This window comes from Macrobrachium nipponense, chromosome 39, assembly GCF_015104395.2.
Source record: "Macrobrachium nipponense isolate FS-2020 chromosome 39, ASM1510439v2, whole genome shotgun sequence".
Lineage (NCBI taxonomy): Eukaryota > Metazoa > Arthropoda > Malacostraca > Decapoda > Palaemonidae > Macrobrachium > Macrobrachium nipponense.
The window spans coordinates 10,712,525-10,733,895 of record NC_061099.1 but is presented as its reverse complement, the minus strand read 5'-3'; the positions used below and the strand labels follow the sequence as shown (position 1 = coordinate 10,733,895).

Here is a 21,371-nt window from a genome sequence, read left to right as displayed (position 1 = left end):
AAGGTAAAGGGGGTAGTCAGTAGGTTAGGTGCCTCTCCCTCTCCCTCTCCTGCGCCATGGGTGGGGGGGGGTGCCTGGTGGGCCATTGGGCCAAGTGGCAGAGTTATGGGGCGAAGTGGGTGGTAGATGTCCTTCCGGTGGGATACATACTGCCATTCAACTTCTCTCCTCCTCTGTCGGACAAGCCACAGATCAGTAAGGCATATCCTCCAGATTCTCTGAAGTTTTTGGCACTTTGGGAGGAAGTGCAGAAAATGCTGGACAAGGGTGCAATAGAGGAAGTGGTGCGTCCGTCCCCAGGGTTTTACAGTCACATCTTGGTGCCCAAGGCGTCGGGAGGATGGAGGCCTGTGATCGACTTATCCACCTTGAATCACTTCATCAGGAAGACACAGTTCAAGATGGAGACCCCGTGCTTGGTGTTGGCAGCTGTGAGGATAGGTGACTTCATGTTGTTGATAGACTTAAGGGACGCATACTTCCAAATCCCTGATCATCCGACGTCCAGGAACTTCCTTCGCTTCTCTCTTGGGGACAAGGTCTTCCAGTTCAAAGTCTTGTGCTTCGGGCTAACAACAGCCCCTCAAGTGTTCACAAGGGTCTTCTCTCTCGTGTCAAGTCAGGCCCATACTCAGGGGATCCGTTTGCTAAGGTACCTCGATGATTGGGTATTTGGCAGTTTCCAGGGAAAAGCTGCTGCAGGACAGGGATCGTCTACTTCGGTTCTGTCTGGAACTGGGCATATTAGTCAACCAGAAAAAGTCGAACCTCGTACCCAGTCAAAAGATTCTCTACCTAGGCATGGTCATCAATACAACAGTGGCAAAAGTTTTCCCATCAGATCAGAGATTGGAGAAGTTGCGGGTGGTGACGCGCAACTTCCTGTCAAAATCATATCAGTCAGCTCATCAGGGGCAGGTTCTTTTGGCAGTGTTGTCTTCCCTGGAGAAGCTGGTCCCTCATGGGCATCTTCATCTTCAGTCTCTACAATAAAGACTAGGAGAGTTCTGGTCTCCGGCGGGGGACTCTCCCCTATTAGTGGTTCCTTTGTCTCTAGAACTGAGAGAAGACATTCGTTGGTGGTTGGACGACCAGAATCTGTTGAAGGGTGTCCCTCTGCATTCTCTTCCATCGGACTTCCTTCTGTTCTCAAACACCTCCCTCGCAGGTTAGGGGGCTCAATTAGGCAGTCTCATCGCTTCAGGCGTTTGGAGTTTGGAGGATAAGCACCAATATATCAACGTCTTGGAGTTGAAGGCAGCCTTCCTGGGTCTAAAGGAGTTTTGAGGGAATGTAGAAGGTCATTCTGTCGTTCTCATATCGGACAACACTATGGTGTTAGCCTATGTGAACAAACAGGGAGGCCTGGTTTCATGTCAACTTCATGCCTTGACCGTCGAGCTTCACCAGTGGGCGGTCAGCAATTCGGTAGAGCTCTCAGCCATGTATATCCCAGGCAAACGGAACGTGGTCGCAGACAAACTCAGTCGCCGGGATCAGATCCTAGGCACAGAGTGGTCCCTTCATCAAGTGGTGGCAGACAGCTTTTCCAGATTTGGTGGAGACCCATGCTGGACCTTTTTGCAACTCTCTTCAACAGGAAGCTGGAGATGTTCTTTTCAGTGGTTCTAGATCCTTTAGTATTGGCAGAGGATGCATTCCAACATCCCTGGGACAACCTGGAGGTGTATGCCTTCCCTCCATTTTGTTTGCTTCATCAGGTTCTGAACAGGCTAATGAGTTCACAGGGTCTCAGAGTGACTTTGATAGCCCCTCTGTAGCCTCCGGCAGAATGGTTCCCATATCTGCTGTCATTGTTGTTACGCCTCAAGGGTATCGACATCTCCTCTTCCAGGGAACTTTCCCTGCTATTTAAGGGGTTTGAGCAGTCGAGTTCTCCTAGAGAGCTCAAGCTTCCAACGTGGAATGTTTCCTTGGTTCTTAAGAGCTTCACTAAGAGTCCATATGAGCCATTGCGTCGCTCATCTGACAGGAACCTGATGCTCAAGATAGTTTTCCTTCTGGCCTTGGCATCTTCCAAAGAGGGTAAGAGAGCTCCACGGTCTGAGCTTTGAGGTAAAGCACACCAAGGGTTGGGGGTCGATGTCCTTCGAATTTATCCCAGAATTCGTGGCCTAGACCCAAAATCCCTCAGTGCATGATGACAGGTTCACTTCTCTTTCCATTCCATCACTGAATGACTTTGTGAGTGGTGATGCTCAAAAGCATTTGCTGTGCCCTGTCCGGGCCCTGCATTGTTATCTTAAAAGGACTCGGCACCTTAGACCAGGGTGCTGCAGACTTTTTGTTAGCAGAGGCTGTACAATGAAAGAGGTGTTTAAGAATACTATCTCTTTTTGGATATGGGAAGCCATCAGACAGGCACACTTGACTCTTGATAATTCCACCACGTCTGTTCAGGCTAGAGTGCATGACGTTAGGGGTATTGGTCCCTCTCTGGCTTTCAAAAAGAACTTGGCTGTACATAGAATGCTGAGCGCTGGTACTTGGTTACGCCAGTCCATGTTCACCTCCTTCTATCTTAAGGATGTTGCCCACAGATCTGCAGACATGTTTTCCCTGGGTCCTGTGATGGCTGCCCAACAGGTTGTGTAACTCATAGTGTTCCTTAACAGGGCACCTTTGTATCTTACCTAAGATGATTGTGTGAATGAGAGAATGAGTGAGTTGGCTGGTCTCCTTCTTTCTCTTGTACCTTTCCTTCTTCCTTCGGGCAGTTTAAGGAATAAACACATCATTCGTTGGACTGGTCTGATACAGGTGAGTAAGGTAGTCATACTGATAGTGTGATCATGTAATATGCAAATATCTTACCCACTATTTGGTAGCATGTGCTCCACTCCTTGGCAAGGAGGGGTTGGGCGTAATACAAACCCTGGTGTCGGTTTTTTATTGGACAGTCAAAGTTTCTCTTTGGTTCCCTATACAATAGTTTTCCCATATATCATCGTACGTCACTTAGGTTCTGAGTGGTCAGTCCCTCTCAAGAAATCATTTCTTCTGGGAGCTGGACTGGTGGGTAGGCCCCCAGCTGGTCTAGGATGTCTTGTACCTCCCTCCAAGTATGAGTCTATCCTATTGTTAAAACCGAAGGTTTGTTCGCATATGAACATATGACAAATTTTCTAAGACAATTTGTATTTTTCATAGCTACAAACCTGAGGTCTTAACAATATACTGCCTGCCTCTAGCCACCCCTCTGTTTGTTAAGTCATCCTGAGTTGGGAAAGACTGGCGTAGCTGCGTGGTCCTTGACCACTCCTCACCCAAGCTACGCATGCGTTGCCAGATATCACAAGATTCCTTGCTTTCATCTGCTTTTTAACCAGATCCAGCTAGGCACTAGAAATTATCCTATTGTCAAGACCTCAGGTTTGTAGCTATGAAAAATAAAATTGTCTTAGAAAATTTGTTATTTTTCGAAATTGGGAATTCCTTACTATGCATGAGTCAGAAATTTAGGCAGTCGGTCTGTCTGCGTAGACTTTTCCTAATTTGGTGTGTGTGTGTGTGTGTGTGTGTGTATGTGTGTGTGTGTGTGGTGGCTTTCAGTATTGGTTGTCTTATATGGTAGTCACTGATGCATAGTTTGAGAACCTAATTTATTAGATACATCATAAAAGCCAACCTATAATAGTCTTTGTGACATGCAACACACCATCCTTTCTCTTAGTTTTAGTTATGCACTGCATTTACCATAATAAATAAGAAATGTGCACCTTATTTAGCATCATAAATAAGAAATAAATGCACAATAAATAAACATGATTTAGTATAATGAACAATGCATAAATAAACAATAAATAAATTCTGATTGTTTGAATGTATTTTTATCATATAATTTACTAAACATATGCACAGTATTTAGCATAATAAATAAGAAATAAAAACATAATAATTAACACATAATAAATATGATTTGTTATAATAAATAATAAGAAATAAGTACACAATAAATAAATATAATTATTTGTAGATATTAATATCGCATAATATACCAAATATATGCACAATATTTAGTAGAGTAAATAATACACAATAAATGTAAATGCACATACTGCATATGGGCATGGCGTGATATGTGCTAGTTTGTTCGAATTGCCCAGAAAATTGTGAACGGGCGCCCGTTCTCACTTGTCTGGCCGAACCATAACACGGTGAATATGCGTCCCGGATGCAACAGTATTGCCAAAATGATGAAATATCATCATTACCATGACACGCTTACTTAATATTAAAGGAGGCCGTGATTGCGCATAAACATAAGAATATTATTTTTAATTAAGGGCGTTATATTAATAGTACATAAACGGAAAGAATGATAATTGTCACGCAGACTATGTCCTTCTCATATAAGAAATGTGCCAGGGTATCTTTGATATACCCAAGGTCCTTTAAATATACTCGGAGAGGTCGGCTCATCAGTGAGCTACGCGCATGTGGGCGGAACTTTTGTGACGTCAATTTTCGGAGACGGTAGCCGAGGTTTGACCTGACAAGAAGTAGTCTTACTTGATCTCTGTCACGTTTATTAACTTCCAGCAGCCATGCCTTCGGTTTGTGCTGTATTTGGATGCCATAATAATAGCAAAAAGACCATTAATATGGGTATTCGATATTCTAGTTTCCCAAAGGAAGAAAAAACGAAGAAATGCATGCTTGCAAACGCGCAGACGATTTTAACTGGAAGCGTGCTCTAATTTATTCAGTCCATTTTAAAGCAGAGGACTATGCAGATAACATGAAGTACGGACTCCTGGGAATTGAAAAACCCAAAAATCAACGTGCACTGAAGGAAGAGGCTGTGCCATCCCTTTTTTTTACCTAATGGTAAGTTACAAGTTGAGCAATTTGCCAAAAACCTGCATGATACATTTCTTCCCGTCGACTCTATTTTTCCTAAAATATTTTACCGTCTGTGACACCTAGATTACGAAAAGTAAATTACATTAGACTATCAAATTAAAGTTCTCTGCCGTTCTCTTTAAGTAACCATTAAATATATAAAAAAAATATTCAGTTTTTGTGCTTTAAGTATAGGAATTGTTGTGATTTCATAAAATCTGAAATGCAACACTCATTTCAGGTAGCAGTGTATCTGAAAAGGAAGAGGATAGATGTGCACGAGCCATAAAGCGAGGACTCAATAATTTGAGGGTTTGGAAAGAATTCGGGATTGATCCCCTTAACCCTGAGAAAGTCTTTTTTAAAAACCCATGTGCTGACAGGAATGTCTTCATATTTGCTGACGCTCCTCATTTGATGAAGTTAATTAGAAACCATTTTCTGGACCACGGTTTTCTTATGGAAAATGGAAATAGTGTATCTGATGCCTGTTTCCGTGAAATGCTAATGAAAACCGTATCAGAGTATGCCTTAGCATATAAGATTAATGAAACACATATCAATGTAAGTGGCTTACAAAGACAGCATGTAACGTATGCTGTACAGCTACTTTCAAAGTCATGTGCTAAGGCATTGTATTTTTTAGGAGAAAGGGGCTTACTAGAGAGCAACAATTGGAAGGAAACTGCCGATTTTATAGCTACAGTGAATGAATGGTTCGTTGTCATGAATTCCTCTATGATGTTCGGTGACATAAAAGCCCACTATGCATTTGGGATAAATTTGGATAGCCAGAAAAGTGCTCTACAAAAAATGGTCGATGCTATTCTGGGAATGAGGGTAAAAGACCCAAAATTTAATTGCCTTTACAAATTCCAAAAAAGTGTGATATTATCTTGCCACTCAATGATTGGGCTACATAACATGCTAAAACAGTCATAACATTTCTTTTATTATGACACGGTGATTAAATCAAGACTGTCTTGAAAGTTTTTTTGGATACATTAGGCAGATGAGGGGTTCTCATGATCATCCCAATGCAGTTAATTTTAAATAAAAATTGAAAAACTTTTTGCTAGGTAGAGATATTGAACTTGTTAGCGATAAGGCAAACTGCGACAAAGGAAATGAAAACCTGACCCGTTATCCCATGAAATGGTATCATATGGACGTGATGGAAACGGACCTGATAAATCTTTCCATGACAGGGAACTGGCCTTAGAAATATGTATGACAAACATCATTTTTAGAGACCTGGAATTTGATGTGGATCTTAAGAATGACGAAATGTTCTCTGAGGAAACAGAATTTGCTAAATGTCAGAAATCACGAGGCACCACGGGATCTGTTATCGAGGAAGAGTCCTTAAGATATATCGGTGGATATGCAGTGAAAAAGTTTTCCTTTAAATATCCAAATATAGGGTACATTGTTAACAGCAAGACGTCAGAGACATGGGTCCTTTATATAAGTGAAGGAAAACTCTATGCACCATCAGACGACTTTTTTTCTAAACTAAAAATTTGTTGAGAAATTTTTACAGCAATTCATTGCTATGGTCGTAGACCAGGAAAGAAATGCATAAAAACAATGGCTGCTGAAATGAAATCGGCTGTTGCTGGTGTTCCTGACGAGGTTGTGGAATTTTTTGCCTAAATATCAGTGTTTTTTAGAATGCAGCACCTCAACAACATTATCGACATGAATAAAAAGAAACAGAGGACTTGCAGTAGTACAGTAAGAAAAACCATGAAAACAACAAAAGTTTTTCCTCTTGGGGTCCACACCTGGCTCGGTGAGAAACAAACTCATGCATATCTCAATTGCATCATCACCATTAAACTGTCATCTTTGTTCTGTTCATCTGTTGGGATTAAAATGAGAGTTCATAGTACCAAAACAACTTTCTCTATGTTAATCCTTAACTCGTTGTGTAGGATTTAGTATCAAGGACAACTTTCTCTACGTTAATCCATACCTTGAAAGGTACCTCTATACCCCTATGACTTTTTGTTTAGAAGCCTCAGATTATTATGAAACATTGAAGTATGGTCTGCTTTAAAGAAAATGTGTACTTTAAGTAAAACAAAATAAAAATATTTATACCTTAAGAAGTATTTTTTTTGGAAAGTTATCCGTGCATCGTGTTACTACGTATACCTGTCAGAGTCAGTGCTGTCAGAGGAGACTGTTCGTAGCGTGACGTCACGCGCAGAGGGAACGTATTTTCGCTCGCTGATGAGCCGACCTCTCCGAGTATATTTAAAGGACCTTGGATATACCAAGAGGTAATTCCTGGCTTTTGAATTTGTCCAATTCTTTTACACGTGAAAAAATGCCCTAATATGCTTTTTACAGAGAGCATAAACTTAATCTATGTACTTTCCTTTCGAGCTTGCTTTTATATCTAACATATTTATCCAGGTTTTCATGATGAGGATAACCTCATCATGACTCGATTTTTCTCAAGTAAGGGTGTGGGTTGCTTCCCATTCTATATTTCACTTCTGTATCACCTTCCCTAATTAAATTTTTTCTTCTAGATTTTCTATAATTCTGTTCCTTTTTTTTCTTGTACATGTAGCTAATTTAATAAAGGGGAGGGTTAAAGAAGTCCTGAGGGAGAGTTTACAGGAAATATTACGCATGTGTTTCTGGGGTTTGCTAAATTTCCGACAGTGGGATTCTCTGTATCTGATCGTCTGTTGGAGAAAATGTGGTGGGGTCAGCCTTTTGTGAACATAGATTTTTTTTTTTTTTTTTTCGTTAGTTCAGGATAAGAAGAGAGACTGGTTTGCTCTGAATGTTACATGTCAGCTTGATGGATCAAGACTGGATTTTTGTCAGTGTCTGATATTTCTGTAGAGTGGAATCTATGTAATGACCCATTAGAATTACATTACGCCAAAGGAAAATAACCTATCATATTTATCAAATCTTAAATTTTTTCCATGCAGCCAATTTTATAACTTGAAATAATTTTTCATTATTGATTATATATTTATTTATGACTAAGAGGATGTTGCCAGATAATTCTGTTTACAGATTTTAAAGAAATTGGTACATTTGATTCATCTCATCATAACCATATTAGTACCTTTGACGTTGCAACCGCCAGCAGAAGACATCAGGGGAGATACGATTGCATTGGAGATGTGGACATATCTTCAAGGGGAATTATACCCTCTGACAACAGAGTTAATGAGAGAACGAGAACCATTTATCTCGATGGTGAGAATAATCAATAAATAACTGTTGGTTTACCTTGTACACAGTGCAATCAATTGCAATCATTACGCTGCTGTAATACTAATGTGGCAATTGTCCTTTTCATTTTTCCTTCACCTTCATCAAAACCATTTAACCGAGGGTCATAATACCCGTAGTGCGATCATATCAATGATCCCAATTGATTTTGCTGTACACGGACTAATGGTTAAACTAGCCCTAATAAAAATCAGATCCTCTCTTTCATGTCCTCCCCTTGTAGTACAGATACATAGCATGCAACACACCCCTTCCTCTTTGATACAGGCGACCGAACATCAAATCATTTTTGAATATTTTCTTTTGTGTTTAACTGTTTTATCGAGGACAAACAGGGAGCACTTGATGTTCTCTTTGATTTAGCAACAATCACTGCTCCACAAAAGCAGCAATTTCCAAGTGATATAACTTACTTTGTACACATAGTACAAAAGTACTATGGCACATAAAGTCCGATCCCTTAGCCATCCAGAGAGTGAACGCGAATCCGCGACTATGAAACACCAAAGCAGTTGAACAAGTAACTAATGGAAGACCCAACAGATGTCGTGCCGTAATTGCATATGGGAACAGGAAGGAGGAGTGGGAAGCAGGTATATTTTCTTCAGCAGACAGGAAAGTCTCCATATTCTAATATTGTTAAGAAAGTGATCGTAAAGTTTCTTTTGTTGACGATACTGGGTTTGAGTGTAAGATGTGTTGTTTAAGAAATATAAGAAATATATATTTGAGAATAAAAGTACTCAGGAAGTCAAGAAACATATCTGCTTCCCACTCCTCCTTCCTGTTCCCATATGCAATGACGGCACATCATCTGTTGGGTCTTCCATTAGTTACTTGTTCAACTGCTTCGGTGTTTCACAGTCGCGGATTCGCGTTCACTCTCTGGATGGCTAAGGGAGCGGACTTTTATGCACGATAGTACCTCGTGTCTGCCTACTTGTTCCATATCATAAGAATATGTTCTCTTTGTAGTTCTCAAGGAAAGAAGAAACATGCTGCCAAAAGACTACAGGAAAGTTGAGATGGTTGGAGATGCTTTCACTTTCGATTGTTCTTACTTTGGCCCACCTCCCGAAGACATCATCTGGACAAAAGTTTGTTTTGTTATGTATTTTTCAACCCTGAACTCTGCTCTCAGTCACTCATACTGTCTATATGCTAGTGGGAATGTAACTAGAATTTTGTAATACTCAGTTTATTTTTTATGCATGCTTTGTTACAGAAGGGTATTACAAGTATATGAAGCTTTTCTAGCTATGAAAAACTTATTTTTTCCCTCTTGTAGATGACTACAGTTTTATTGTTGTTTTCATTGTAGTAGACGAAACAAACCAGATAAAAAGTTTAACCAAGTGATTCAAATTCTCAACAGGATGGTCAGCCTCTTCCCGGTAATTTCGGTGAATTCAGAGAGAACAACCAGACCATGACGATCCCCCACCTAGATCCCACAATCCACACGGGACATTATGTATGCGAGAGGGGGGGAAAACTGAAAAAAACAAAGGTGGGCAGATCTGTAAGGGATTTCTCACACTACTTTCTGCAAGGTGAAGTCTCCTCTCTCTCATCTCTCTCTCTCTCTCTCTCTCTCTCTCCTCTCTCTCTCTCTCTCTCTCTTCTCTCATCCTCTCTCTCTCTCTCTCTCTCTCTCTCCATATAAGCATAGAACTAGTCAACACACAGACATGTGTTTCACAGTAATAATTTTTTTTAACTTACTTTGGGATTAAACAGTAGTCTCTCAAATCAAAGGCCAGGGTGCTACCAATTAATACACACAAGTCGTAGAAAAAGCTGGAACCCAAATTTCTGTACCCGAGGATTTTCCTGGACAGGGCTGCCGCCTAACATTCCGGCGAATTCTACCCACTTGGTACTGCCTGGCCTTTCCTTTGAAAGATGGGAGTTCGATCACAACATGAGTCCGAATTTTATTAATGTGAAACATTTGTTCATGCGTTGATTAGTTCCATCACATTTATGCTGAAGGGATTATTCAAATGAAATGCTAACAGTTGGTTCACTGGTGGGTCAGGAAGTTGGGTGAAATTCGCTGGTATGTTAGGTGGTATCATGCTCAGGAAAAAACCTGTTACAAAAGTACCTAGGTACCAGCTTCTTTTGACTTGTGTGGATCAATTGGCAGTACCTTGGCCTTTCACTTGAAAGGTGGGGTTTGATCCCGATGTGTGTCAGAAATATATATAATCACTCTCCTTTGCTATTTTGTAGGGGAAGTATCCAGCAAAACCCTGGAAGTTACCATAGGTATCATTGCACCCTTCCTCATCTGCCTCCTCGTGGTAGTTCTCGTGTTGCTGAGACGAGATTTCCTAAAGAGACGGGAGACAGAGAAGAATCTGGCTTTCCTCTTTCAGAAAGGACGGCCCAATGAACTGAACCCAAACTGCACAGCTGACGGACAAGCCGAGCTCCTTCCTTATGACCATAACTGGGAAGTTTCTAGGGACCGAATACAATTGGGTGAGCCAGTGTACTTGACTTCATTTGCATCTGTGGTAGAATGAGGCCAACAGTAGGGTAAAAGAGAATACAATGTACAAAGGAACAAACTGATTTTCTGGCCGCTTAAAGTTTTCTAATACATATAGGCAAATGCAGAGCGATGTACTGAGTTATCTTCATCCCATTCCATATTTTTCTTCTAGTTTCCATTTTTAATTTTATTCCAATTACATATTCACGAAATTATACCTTCAATGAAAGGTACAAATATCCATCTGAATTATCTTTACTTTCTTGCTGTCAGTGAATTCCAGCAACTTTTCTCTCTGGGAAAATTCAAAGCAGGTTCACTTGTAATTTGCATGACTGACTTTCTGCAAGCTACTGAAACCTTTACCCTACATGAGTGTACTTATATGTGAATACGTTCATATACAGTTATAAATCCATGCATAAACAGTCTACCCTGGTTCACATTATATAAGGTTGCATTTTAATATTTTTTCTTGGATAACATAAGATTTCTCATTGTTCTGGTATTAATTGAATGAATCTATGCCTGTTCTGTGTGTGTGTGATCTCAATAGGCCAGCAACTTGGAGCCGGTGCCTTTGGCCGTGTAGTCAAAGCCACAGTATCGAACCTGGAGCCTGGGATACCAAAAACAGCTGTTGCACTCAAAATGTGCAAGATGCAAGCAGATACTACCCAGATCACAGCACTGACCCAAGAACTGAAAATTATGATTCACATCGGAAAGCATCTTAACATTGTCAATCTTATGGGTGCTTACACAGCTAATGTTGGCAAAGGTAAGACTTCCCTGAAGATGAATACCTGCATCTATAAAATTATATGGCAATATGAGTATTGGTAACTGAATAGAATTTTTGAGAATTTGTCCTCTAATTAAGAGCTGCAGTAGAAAGTCCAAGATTCCGCAAGTCCTACTTAGTGTCCATAAAGAGACAGAATGGTCTGTTATTAATAAATACATCTAAAGAATGTGATGAATTAGAGGGTTAAACTTGCAAAAAAATTTTATTGTCTCGAAAGAAATACTAGACAATGCTTTCTTTGAGCAAGCATAAGAAATCACCTTATAAAATTAGGCTAGATCAAATTTCTTTTTTTCACTAATAATCTACCACATCACTTTCCATTCTAATATCAGGAGAGCTATGGATTCTTGTTGAGTACTGCCGATATGGCAGCCTTCTCCCATTCCTTCACTGTCATCGGGTTAATTTTGAGAATGTCATTGACCCCATCACCGATTTGGTCAACTTTAGTGGAAGAGATGGTAAAGACAACATTTCACCTTTCTCGCCCGTTCTCAAATCTCCAAAATCAGCCAAATCTTCCAGTGACCCTCAGTCTGTCCAGACAGCTTCACCCACCATAAATACAAGTACAAGGCCATGTGAGATTTTATTGAAGTCCCCAGCATCCCCTAAAGTTCTCTTCTCATCCTCGTAAGTAATCTACCATTCCTTCCTTTGAGCAAATTTTCCTCATTGCCATTATCTAGACATTTTGTAAACTTACAAATTTACTTGTGAAAAGCTGCAAGTTGCTAATAACAGAATAAAAGTAAGGTTGGTGAGCTTAAACAGTTCCTGCTTGATCACTGTATGCTAACTATAGTTGGTTACTAATTTCCTCAAAGTGCAGAAAAGAGGAATCTATGTGAACTGAACCAGCCACATTAAGTGTGGCCAGTTACACCACAGCCACAAAGCTGAAATGAAGAATAAATTATATATTATTTTAATATGTGCTGAAATTGCCAATATCAGGTTGTAGGTAAGACTACAGTATTGTACTGTATTTTGCTTGGATACTGAGAATTCTGGTGCAGCACTAGTTCCTGAAGATGCTGAGAGGTTGCTGAGCTGTGAAGGCAGGAGGAAGGAAATTCGACTGGAAAAGGCCCATGAATCATAGCAGGAATGGAATTTATGTTTGGGACTTTCGATTCACTTCCATGGGCAGTGACCAATTCCACCGAAGCAGTTCCAGTTCCTTTATTTGTAAACCCCGGTTCAAAGTTGAATAAAGCAATACTTTTCAATGTCCTGTCTCATGGTACTTCACTGATAAATGGTTAAAGAGACTTTCTTGTTTTTAACTCGTACTCTAATTATTCTGACCATGACATTACAAAGTGTTTGAAGCGATTATGTTTATGACTGCTATAATTACCTCAAAAGCTGTACACACTCTCGTGGCCAAAGCTATTTTTTCTTTCCTCAAATTCAAAAGTGGCCTTATCCATACAGCAGACGTATTTGGTTATTTTGGGGGGGGGGGGGTGGTGTGATCCGTTGCGGCTGAAATTTCATCTTTATGGCTTGTTGGCTAATTTCTCACAACTTTTGCATGCACAACATTCTTACTAAAAATAATTGTGCTAATACTACTACTTTAACATTTCTTTTCTCAGCGAAAGCTTCTTCAGTGGCAATCTGGTATTGTTGAAAGACAATCCTATGATCCTGCCAGGTACCTCTTTGCATAGTAGCCCTACCTTTAGCCAAAGCAAGTGAAATTTTTTTTTACTTCAACCATCTTATCTTGTAAAGCTTTCATACAAGACATAGTATACCTTCCACTTTTGTCCTTTTGGATACTTTGAGAGGCTGCTCATACTTCAGAATGAACAGTCCTAGCTGTCAGTGTCATCAGCGTTCTTGGTAGATCAATACATCATGTCCAGTTGATAAGGTCATAAGAACCATGGTTATTCTAAAAAGTTCTTCATGAACTACATTAATACTTTCCAGTAACAACTACAACCAGTGTTACTCAGTGACTTTGTATCTAGCCGTGCACCACTGAATATAACACTTGTTCAGGGCTACATTTTATAAATTACTGGGATTTTTTTTATGTTTTATGACCTTGAATTAAAAAATACAGAAGCCAACCTTATGTAAACATATTAATTCAAATATGAATGTAAATAAACTCTTTTCTCCAAGTAATGGAAAAGCAATTATACATCAAAATATGAACCCAAAGGATATGAATTCTCTAGTTAAATTAACAAAGCAACACCAGCTTGGAGAAATTCCTTCCAACATGAATTCAATAAAAAGTACAACTTCAGTAAGTTTCCCCATATCTCTGAATAACATATTTGATAATAAAAATCAATATGATTTTTTCAATAATTTTACTCTCATAATATTCACGCTCGATGTTTTTAAACGTAGTGATTATAAAAATAACCAAGATCTTTTATTAATTGATTCTGAGAACATCTTTGATCACTTCTCTGTTATCAGTGGTTAAGACAATATTAGTGATTTTAACATCTGCACAATTATATTGGCAGAAAACCCCCCAATGAAGACACGGGGGATAGACAATGCCAGGCGAGTTCTCCCAGGATCTTTCGACTTGGGAATTCCCTGCCCAGCAAAATGAAGATGGTACAGAATCCTTCCTACCAAACGGTTCCAGCTGTGGAGAGCACAGCAGCACCCGAAGAAGGTAATCAATTGGGTTGCATAGCAATGAAGATTATTCTTATTCACTGGGAACTGCTTTCATATGTACAGATTCATATACATGCTCTTGCATGCGTGCATCTGACAGATAGATTGCAATTGTTTTTCTGTTAGCAAATATATTTTTTTAACATAAGTATTAGGACATAAACACTAGATACAGGACGTGAACACTGGACACCACAATCCCATACTGTTTACTCCAAATGTAACAAGCTGGATCAGTACTGAAGGATTCTCTGCCATTTCATACTTCTCCTAAATCATTTAACTTGCTTGATTTACAAAGGAGTGCTGTTACTGTTTATCTTTAGGATAGTTAATCCATTATTACTTTAGAATAGTTAATCCATTATTACTTTAGAATAGTTAATCCATTATTACTTTCTGGCAGTGCACAAACTTGATTTAGTCAACCATGCTTATTTGGTCTCTTAACTAGATATAAAAAATAAAACCTTCATCATCCTTTTTTCACACATAACAGGATCAGCAGACAGAAGCAAGAAGGAGCAGTCTTTAAAAGTGCTCGACTCCCAGGGAAACTATTGTAAGAGCACAATTCCCGGAGTGACGTCATCTTTCACGACTGTCGACCTTATTTGTTGGGCTTGGCAAGTGGCTGAGGGCATGGACTATTTGACCCGCAGAAAGGTAGGGTTAAGCTTAGGTGTTATCGTTTTTCCATTTTATTTCCTCTCCTCAAGGTTGTTTCGTTTTTAAGCTGTCTTTTCAACTTCTCGGGTAAAGTTTCACGCTTCAGGATTTGGGATAAACGACAGGCAAGTGACCTGATGGAGATTATAGTTGAGAGATTACCTGAAGTCTTCAGTATTAAACAGCCAGCTGATGTCTTAGTTAAGGTTTATTGCTTTGGCCATTTTCTTTACTGTCCAGAGGTGCAAGTGGGTTTGGATCCCAAGGGCCTTAAAGGGTTTTAACTCACTTCCACTAACTTTATTTCCTTCGCAGACAAAATGGACATGAGCAGACCTTATTGTAATTTTTATAACATTATATCAGTCACACCTAAATATGCCACTGATTTCACAAGTTTTTTGTAATGCTAGTCATCTCACATAGTATGATAATGTAGATAATTTGTGCTCTGTATAACTAATGACTCTTTTACTATGCCTTCATGTACCTAATAACTGTTGACCCTTTATTCACTCTGTTAGGTTTTACATGGAGATTTAGCAGCAAGAAACCTGCTTCTGGCTGAGGCCAATGTTGTGAAGATCAGCGACTTTGGCCTCTCAAGAGACATCTATAAAGACGACATCTACCTTAAACAAACCAATGTAAGTTCTATGACAACTGAACTGACAAGTGATGTATTTATCAGTAGCCTGTACACAAAGGTGATCTAAAAAGTGGCAGTCTACTGCTTCTGTGATATTATATTGAAGAGTGATCTATATTGATATAATATACTGATCAGTCGTTTATAGGGCATTAATGGTTGAACTATTAATGATAATCCTATACAAGTATGACCACTTGATCAATTACCTGCTAATCAGATAAATCACTGATCTACCAACCAGTGGTCTCCTGTTCAGAAGTTAATTGATTAACTGTGCATTACCAACAGTCCGTCAGTGTGCTAATAATCTAGATTGAGATCTACTTATAAGAATCTAATTATCTGCTCATTATATGCCATCACTTCCATTGCACTTCTGGAGTTGAAAACAAAAAACAATAACCCCCTTCCTTCTGTTTAGCTCCTTACACCAATGAGTCCTATTTAAAAGTAGCACAGGATCTAGTCTAGTTAATAATACGTTTCAGCATTTTATTTACAAACAATATACTGTCTTGTCTCAATTCTCGTCTCTATTAACGGAGAGAGACGGCTTACATTTCTTAGAGACTAAGAATCACATTTCTTAGAGACTAAAAATGGTCTATTTATTCAGTCATGCAATATTTCTTCACACAGGATCTCTTGCCAGTGAAGTGGATGTCAATTGAAGCCATCCGTGACAAGATGTTTTCCATCCAGAGCGACGTCTGGTCTTTTGGAGTGACTCTATGGGAACTCTTCAGTTTGGGGTCTACTCCATATCCAGGGGTCAAAATTGACCGCACATTCTTACTGAGTCTACAAGATGGGTACCGAATGGAGAAACCTGAATACGCAAACAATGACCTGTAAGCACAAGTTCGAATGATGGCATGGTGATTGTTTTGCTGCGTACTGTTAAAAGCGATAATCTCTGCTTCAATATTCCAGTGATTCAGAAAAGCTGTGATCTTAATTCATTATTATTTTTTACAGATACAAAGTCATGTGCCAATGCTGGGAGAGCGCCCCTCAAGATCGGCCTTCCTTTCGATATTTGGCCGACAAACTCAGCAAGTTGCTGATGTCTGAGACTACTCAGGTGAGGACTGAGAACTGAAACTCTGTATCTTTCTCCATAATGCCTTCATTCCGTGGTTTGATTTGTTTTCTAAAAATATTGATTTCAATATATAAGGCTATTGACAAAATTATCTCTAACCACACTGTCAACAATGACCATCTGGCAAAATTTCCCATATTGTCCAAGTTGCTTCATGCATCAGCATAAAAGCTGTGTCGACCATTCTGAAGCCCCTCGCATAACAACAGACCAATCAACCCAATCTGTCTTCATTTTTTACCCAGGCGCTGATGATACCAACACAGCTACCAGTTTAAGCTTCGGTTAAGAACACTAAAATCCCAGATAGGACACCTTTTATTATTTTCCAGTCACAGAAATTTTTATGAAAACTGTACTAAAGGTTGTGTCAGTTAAACAAAAGAACAACAAATAAGTACAGCAAAATATACGTTATTTCCACAAAAGAATACAGTCACGAATTAGTACATTAAAACACGTTTGATGTAAAACCCAAGAAAAAACTGAAGGTATTCTGGTGCCCTTCCACCACTTCTAAGCTGTCACGTACTAGACAGAGATGCTCAAAACACTTGTAAAATTTTTGCTTATGCAAAGCTTTTTCCCTTTTAACAGACTTTGTACATAAATATGAAATCTCAAATAGATTTCTACGTGAATATTTCTGTTACTTATTTACATCATAGTTGACAGATATGCAGGTAAGAAAGTATACGATTAATAGTACACCAACTTTTAAAACATTTGATAACAATATTTTTATTATCAAATATAGTAATGTACAGATTACTGAAATCTTCCACAACATTGCTAATGAAAAACATACTCTTCCACAGTACTTCAACATCAAGAATGGAGAGTACCTGAACATGAATAAGGAGCGTTTCAAGCACGAGACAGATTACTTGGAGATGGTGGCATCACCTGACATCAGGCATATCACTAGAGATGGAGAGTCGAAATGTGAGGTATGTTGAAATTTCTCTTATTCGAACAGTAAATTGGGTCATGTTCTACCAGAATGTTATCAAGAACTGTCTAACTTTATGAGCTGCTAACTCTAATGGAATTCAGGCCCAGGTCACTACGTTAATATTACAACCAGCATCAAACATTGCTTTTGTTATTCAGTGCTCTATCACTAAGAAGAACTCAAAAAACAGATATCTTTCTCTTTGTCTGTTTTGTTTCTCATGACAGACTCAGAAGAAAAATGTGAAAAGTTTAAAAGGACATATATGGCAGTGGAATAAAAGGCAAATTATTTCAGCTGTTCCAACCTACCTTAATTACCACACGTAAAAGGGTTATGTAAGTTCAGTACATATTCTCAAAAATCAAATTAGGTTGGCAAAAATACATTCTTTTAGCGATTGGTATTCAAGGAGATGTGGGATCTACTGATGATTCCTTGCTGCTTTTGTCTTTTCCGTCCTAAGAGACAAGTAAGCATTTGATGAAATGCAGGAAAACAAAAATATTATTACTTGGGCCATTGTTAATACAGATTTTCACAACTTGTACAGTATATTAATCAATATTATTACTCAGGACGGTGTACATGGGACAGGAAAAACGAACCATGATCTCAGATGCTTACTGAAAGCACAACAGTTGATCCAGACCAGAGGACAGGATATCTTCCTATGTCATCAGCCACACGCTCTCCTCAGTCTTCCTTCGACATATTCAGCCCGATAATGAATATGTGTAAGTAGAAGCCTTGGAACAAGAATACGTATATACATACATATATATATATATATATATATATATATATATATATATATATATATATATATATATATATATATATTTAATCATGTTCAATACCAATGTAATCCCATAAGATCACTCTCAAAATGAATTTGCTTTGTAATAATGAAAATGATCGAACTCAAAATTAATTCTCATTGTCACAGGATCACTTCTGATGAAGAGGCTCCAAGGAGAAGATCGAATTCTACTCGAAACTTTACGGAGGTATAAAACAAGATTATCTAATTTCCGAAATATTCATCAAACACTCAAGAGGTCAAACAAGGTTGACCAATTCCACGACTAGAAAGAATTACTTCAATGTGGCATTCTTAAAGAAACACTCATAAAGTCAAACAAGGTTGACCAATTCCACGACTAGAAGGAATTACTTTCTTAAAAAAAAAACATGGCTACCCAAGTAGCAGCTTTGGATGCTTTGTCATTCCATTGTCGCTTTCATAAATGATATGAAAAGTTTGTCAACATTTACACTAGTTTAATTTGCGAGTGCTCTGTCCTTACAAGCACCATTCAGTTGTTGTTCTCTATGTAAACCAAATCTGACACTAGTTTGGCAGTTTGCATCCCACGAGCAGGTTGAGTGTACTGATTTAATCTGTTAATAGAACTGACAGAAGTAATGAACATATGAGATTATTTTTATCTGATGCAATATAATTTAATTTCGATTATATAAATACTGTATATTACTGACAGTTATGTAACTACTGCCAGGAACATGTAATATTAAATACGGATTATACCCAAATGAAGGACAAAGGTTCTTATTTTTTTTTTCCTTTATGATTTTATTAGGGATGTAACCTACCACTTTATGTTCAGCACCATATTTCGAGGATAGACTGACCCTTTAGATGTGCCTCTCATATTTGCCAAAGGTATTAGACAAACATTCCATTGCATTTACTATGAGTACTGAAGACTGGATACAGGTGATTAAGTTGTGATGATTTATAATTTTTTCACACTGCGACTGATTTATGTAGTTGGGCTATAAAGCCAAACATACTGCTGTCATTATCAATTGTATCATTTTGTTGTTACTCTAATTTATGAATTATTTTTAATTTTCAATCAAAACTGTATTTTTTCAAGTGCATAGCACTTATTGTCCCTTACAGTGATATTCAACTGTTAATAAAGCTGGTAACTATGCTTTATATAGACCATTAATTAACGTCAGGATATGATCAAGCTTCTTTTTGTAGCATCTCTGGCATCCACTTCATAGACTTGTGAATCTTGAATACTTTGTTTTTCTTGGATGTCAAAGCTTAATATCTTTTAAGAGTTAAGGAATTTATTGACTTTCATCTGCATTTATTTCCATCATATTCACTTCATTTGCCTCACATACTGACTGGCTGATGCTGCCTACAATTGGATGAATAACATATGTTCCTTCACAGTCTACCGTACGAGGACATGGACGCTATCCAATCTAAAGTTGATGGAAATTAAACCCACGGGAGAGATTACTGTATGGGGAGAAGTAAAAAACTAACTGGAGAAAATGAAAATAAATAGAGCAACAGGACCAAAAGGGCTAAAACCACTACCATTCATATTGTTGATAGTCATTTTGTTCTTTTTCTCACGAGGAGTAAGAAGGCAAGTTAAGGATTTCCTAATAAAAATGAGGACATGCATGGAAGTCCAAGTATTGTGTTGGTGTTTTTACAGTATTGTGTTCCGTTATTTAAAAAAAAACTGTTTGGGAGGTGTTAGCTGCTTGAAGCACAAGCACTACATGTGCACACTTAACCCATCTTTTTTCCTGATACATAATAGTTATATAACCAAAGAGATTAAAGGTAACACATTTTTTTGCTAATAAAATCTTAGCAACTTCTCCTGATGAAGTTCCCAGATTTTTTTTCCACTCCAACCTTCCTCCACCCAATGTACAGTACTGCACTCAGTTGAACAATGGCGATCTTAATTGTAAGAATTGCTGATGGCAAAGGATTAACATTACCAAACTTATTTGTAAAAGCAAGGTTTGAAACACTAACTTGCTCATCGATCACAAAATAGACTGTATGGCTAATGTAAGAGTAAATTACCAAGATCAAAAATAATAAAAACAAATGAGTCGCTTATATAGTTCCCAACCATCAGGTATTGAATATACTGTGGGGAGAGTCAGAGTTTACAGCCTTGCTTCCTTACACCTGATATGCAATATTAACTCTGGATGAATTTCTGTATTCCAACTGTATGGTTTATGGTCTTCTAGGTCAGCTAAGGAGGTGAGGAGAGAATGAGGATTATGTTGGACTACCCTAAGGCAGGTTAGGTTTGGGTAGCAAAGCTTACATGCATCCCTACAATTTACTCCACGATTTAGGGTATGCTAGGGCAGCTTGGGGTAGTTTGGTTGGGGAGGGTGGGGAGACTTCTGCCCTTGGTTAGGCTGTGGAGGGTAAGGATAAGATACATTCCTGTGATTGGCCTTGGCCTTGTGGCACCTTTGTTCTCTACATGTCGATGACTGATCCTGATTTGCCTATGGACAAAAACCAATAATTTTTCCTTCTGCTCATCACATGGCTTACATCATTCTTTTTTGTCATCTCGACCCCTTTTGATTCCCACTTCAGCTCCCCCCCCCCTAACAATCCCAGTTGCCAAAGGGTACCCAAAGGCTGTCATATAGTACAAGGGACTGGAAAAATACAAAAATGAGTTGTTTCCATGTAAAATAATGGTCAGCAAGCAATCAAATATGAGATAAGCACTTGGAACTCACATTGTACATCCCAATGCCAGTACAGACTGCCGTTAGCAAAGCTTTTTAACCAACCACACATTTTTCATAATTTTAAAACAAGTTAGAGCTGTTGATGAAAACCAAGATTGATTGATTAATCATGGAATTTAGCGCGGGACCTGCAAAGGTCATTCAGCGCTGCAGTGTTATATGATTGACTGAAATGGATTAAATGAATGAATAAGTGAATCAATTAAAATCTCTCACACAAATGACCAACTAAAACAGCAATTAAAAACACACAACAACCAACCAAGTCCATCTTACATTACATATCAACCAAAACAAAACCATTCACTC

General features: G+C 38.6%; 2 protein-coding genes across 3 annotated transcripts in view; both read left to right on the top strand.

Moving 5' to 3' along the window:
• Positions 1–10,186, top strand: part of LOC135209902 (vascular endothelial growth factor receptor kdr-like) — a 34,771-nt gene extending 24,585 nt beyond the window's left edge. Inside the window, exons 15-18 of the mRNA XM_064242643.1 lie at positions 7,912–8,097; positions 9,109–9,230; positions 9,509–9,643; positions 10,175–10,186. Of these exons, the coding sequence (XP_064098713.1) occupies positions 7,912–8,097; positions 9,109–9,230; positions 9,509–9,643; positions 10,175–10,186 (455 nt within the window). The remainder of the gene's footprint in view (positions 1–7,911; positions 8,098–9,108; positions 9,231–9,508; positions 9,644–10,174) is intronic.
• LOC135210110 (vascular endothelial growth factor receptor 2-like) overlaps positions 1–19,474 on the top strand; it is a 131,000-nt gene extending 111,526 nt beyond the window's left edge. For both annotated transcript variants that reach the window (XM_064242920.1, XM_064242919.1), the window contains 11 exons: positions 10,372–10,623; positions 11,193–11,417; positions 11,780–12,080; positions 13,946–14,103; positions 14,608–14,774; positions 15,302–15,424; positions 16,069–16,280; positions 16,408–16,513; positions 17,353–17,484; positions 18,068–18,226; positions 18,439–19,474. In XM_064242920.1, coding sequence (XP_064098990.1) covers positions 10,372–10,623; positions 11,193–11,417; positions 11,780–12,080; positions 13,946–14,103; positions 14,608–14,774; positions 15,302–15,424; positions 16,069–16,280; positions 16,408–16,513; positions 17,353–17,484; positions 18,068–18,217 — 1,826 coding nt within the window. In that variant the 3' untranslated portion in view covers positions 18,218–18,226; positions 18,439–19,474. The remainder of the gene's footprint in view (positions 1–10,371; positions 10,624–11,192; positions 11,418–11,779; positions 12,081–13,945; positions 14,104–14,607; positions 14,775–15,301; positions 15,425–16,068; positions 16,281–16,407; positions 16,514–17,352; positions 17,485–18,067; positions 18,227–18,438) is intronic.
• The last annotated feature ends 1,897 nt before the right edge of the window (positions 19,475–21,371 follow it).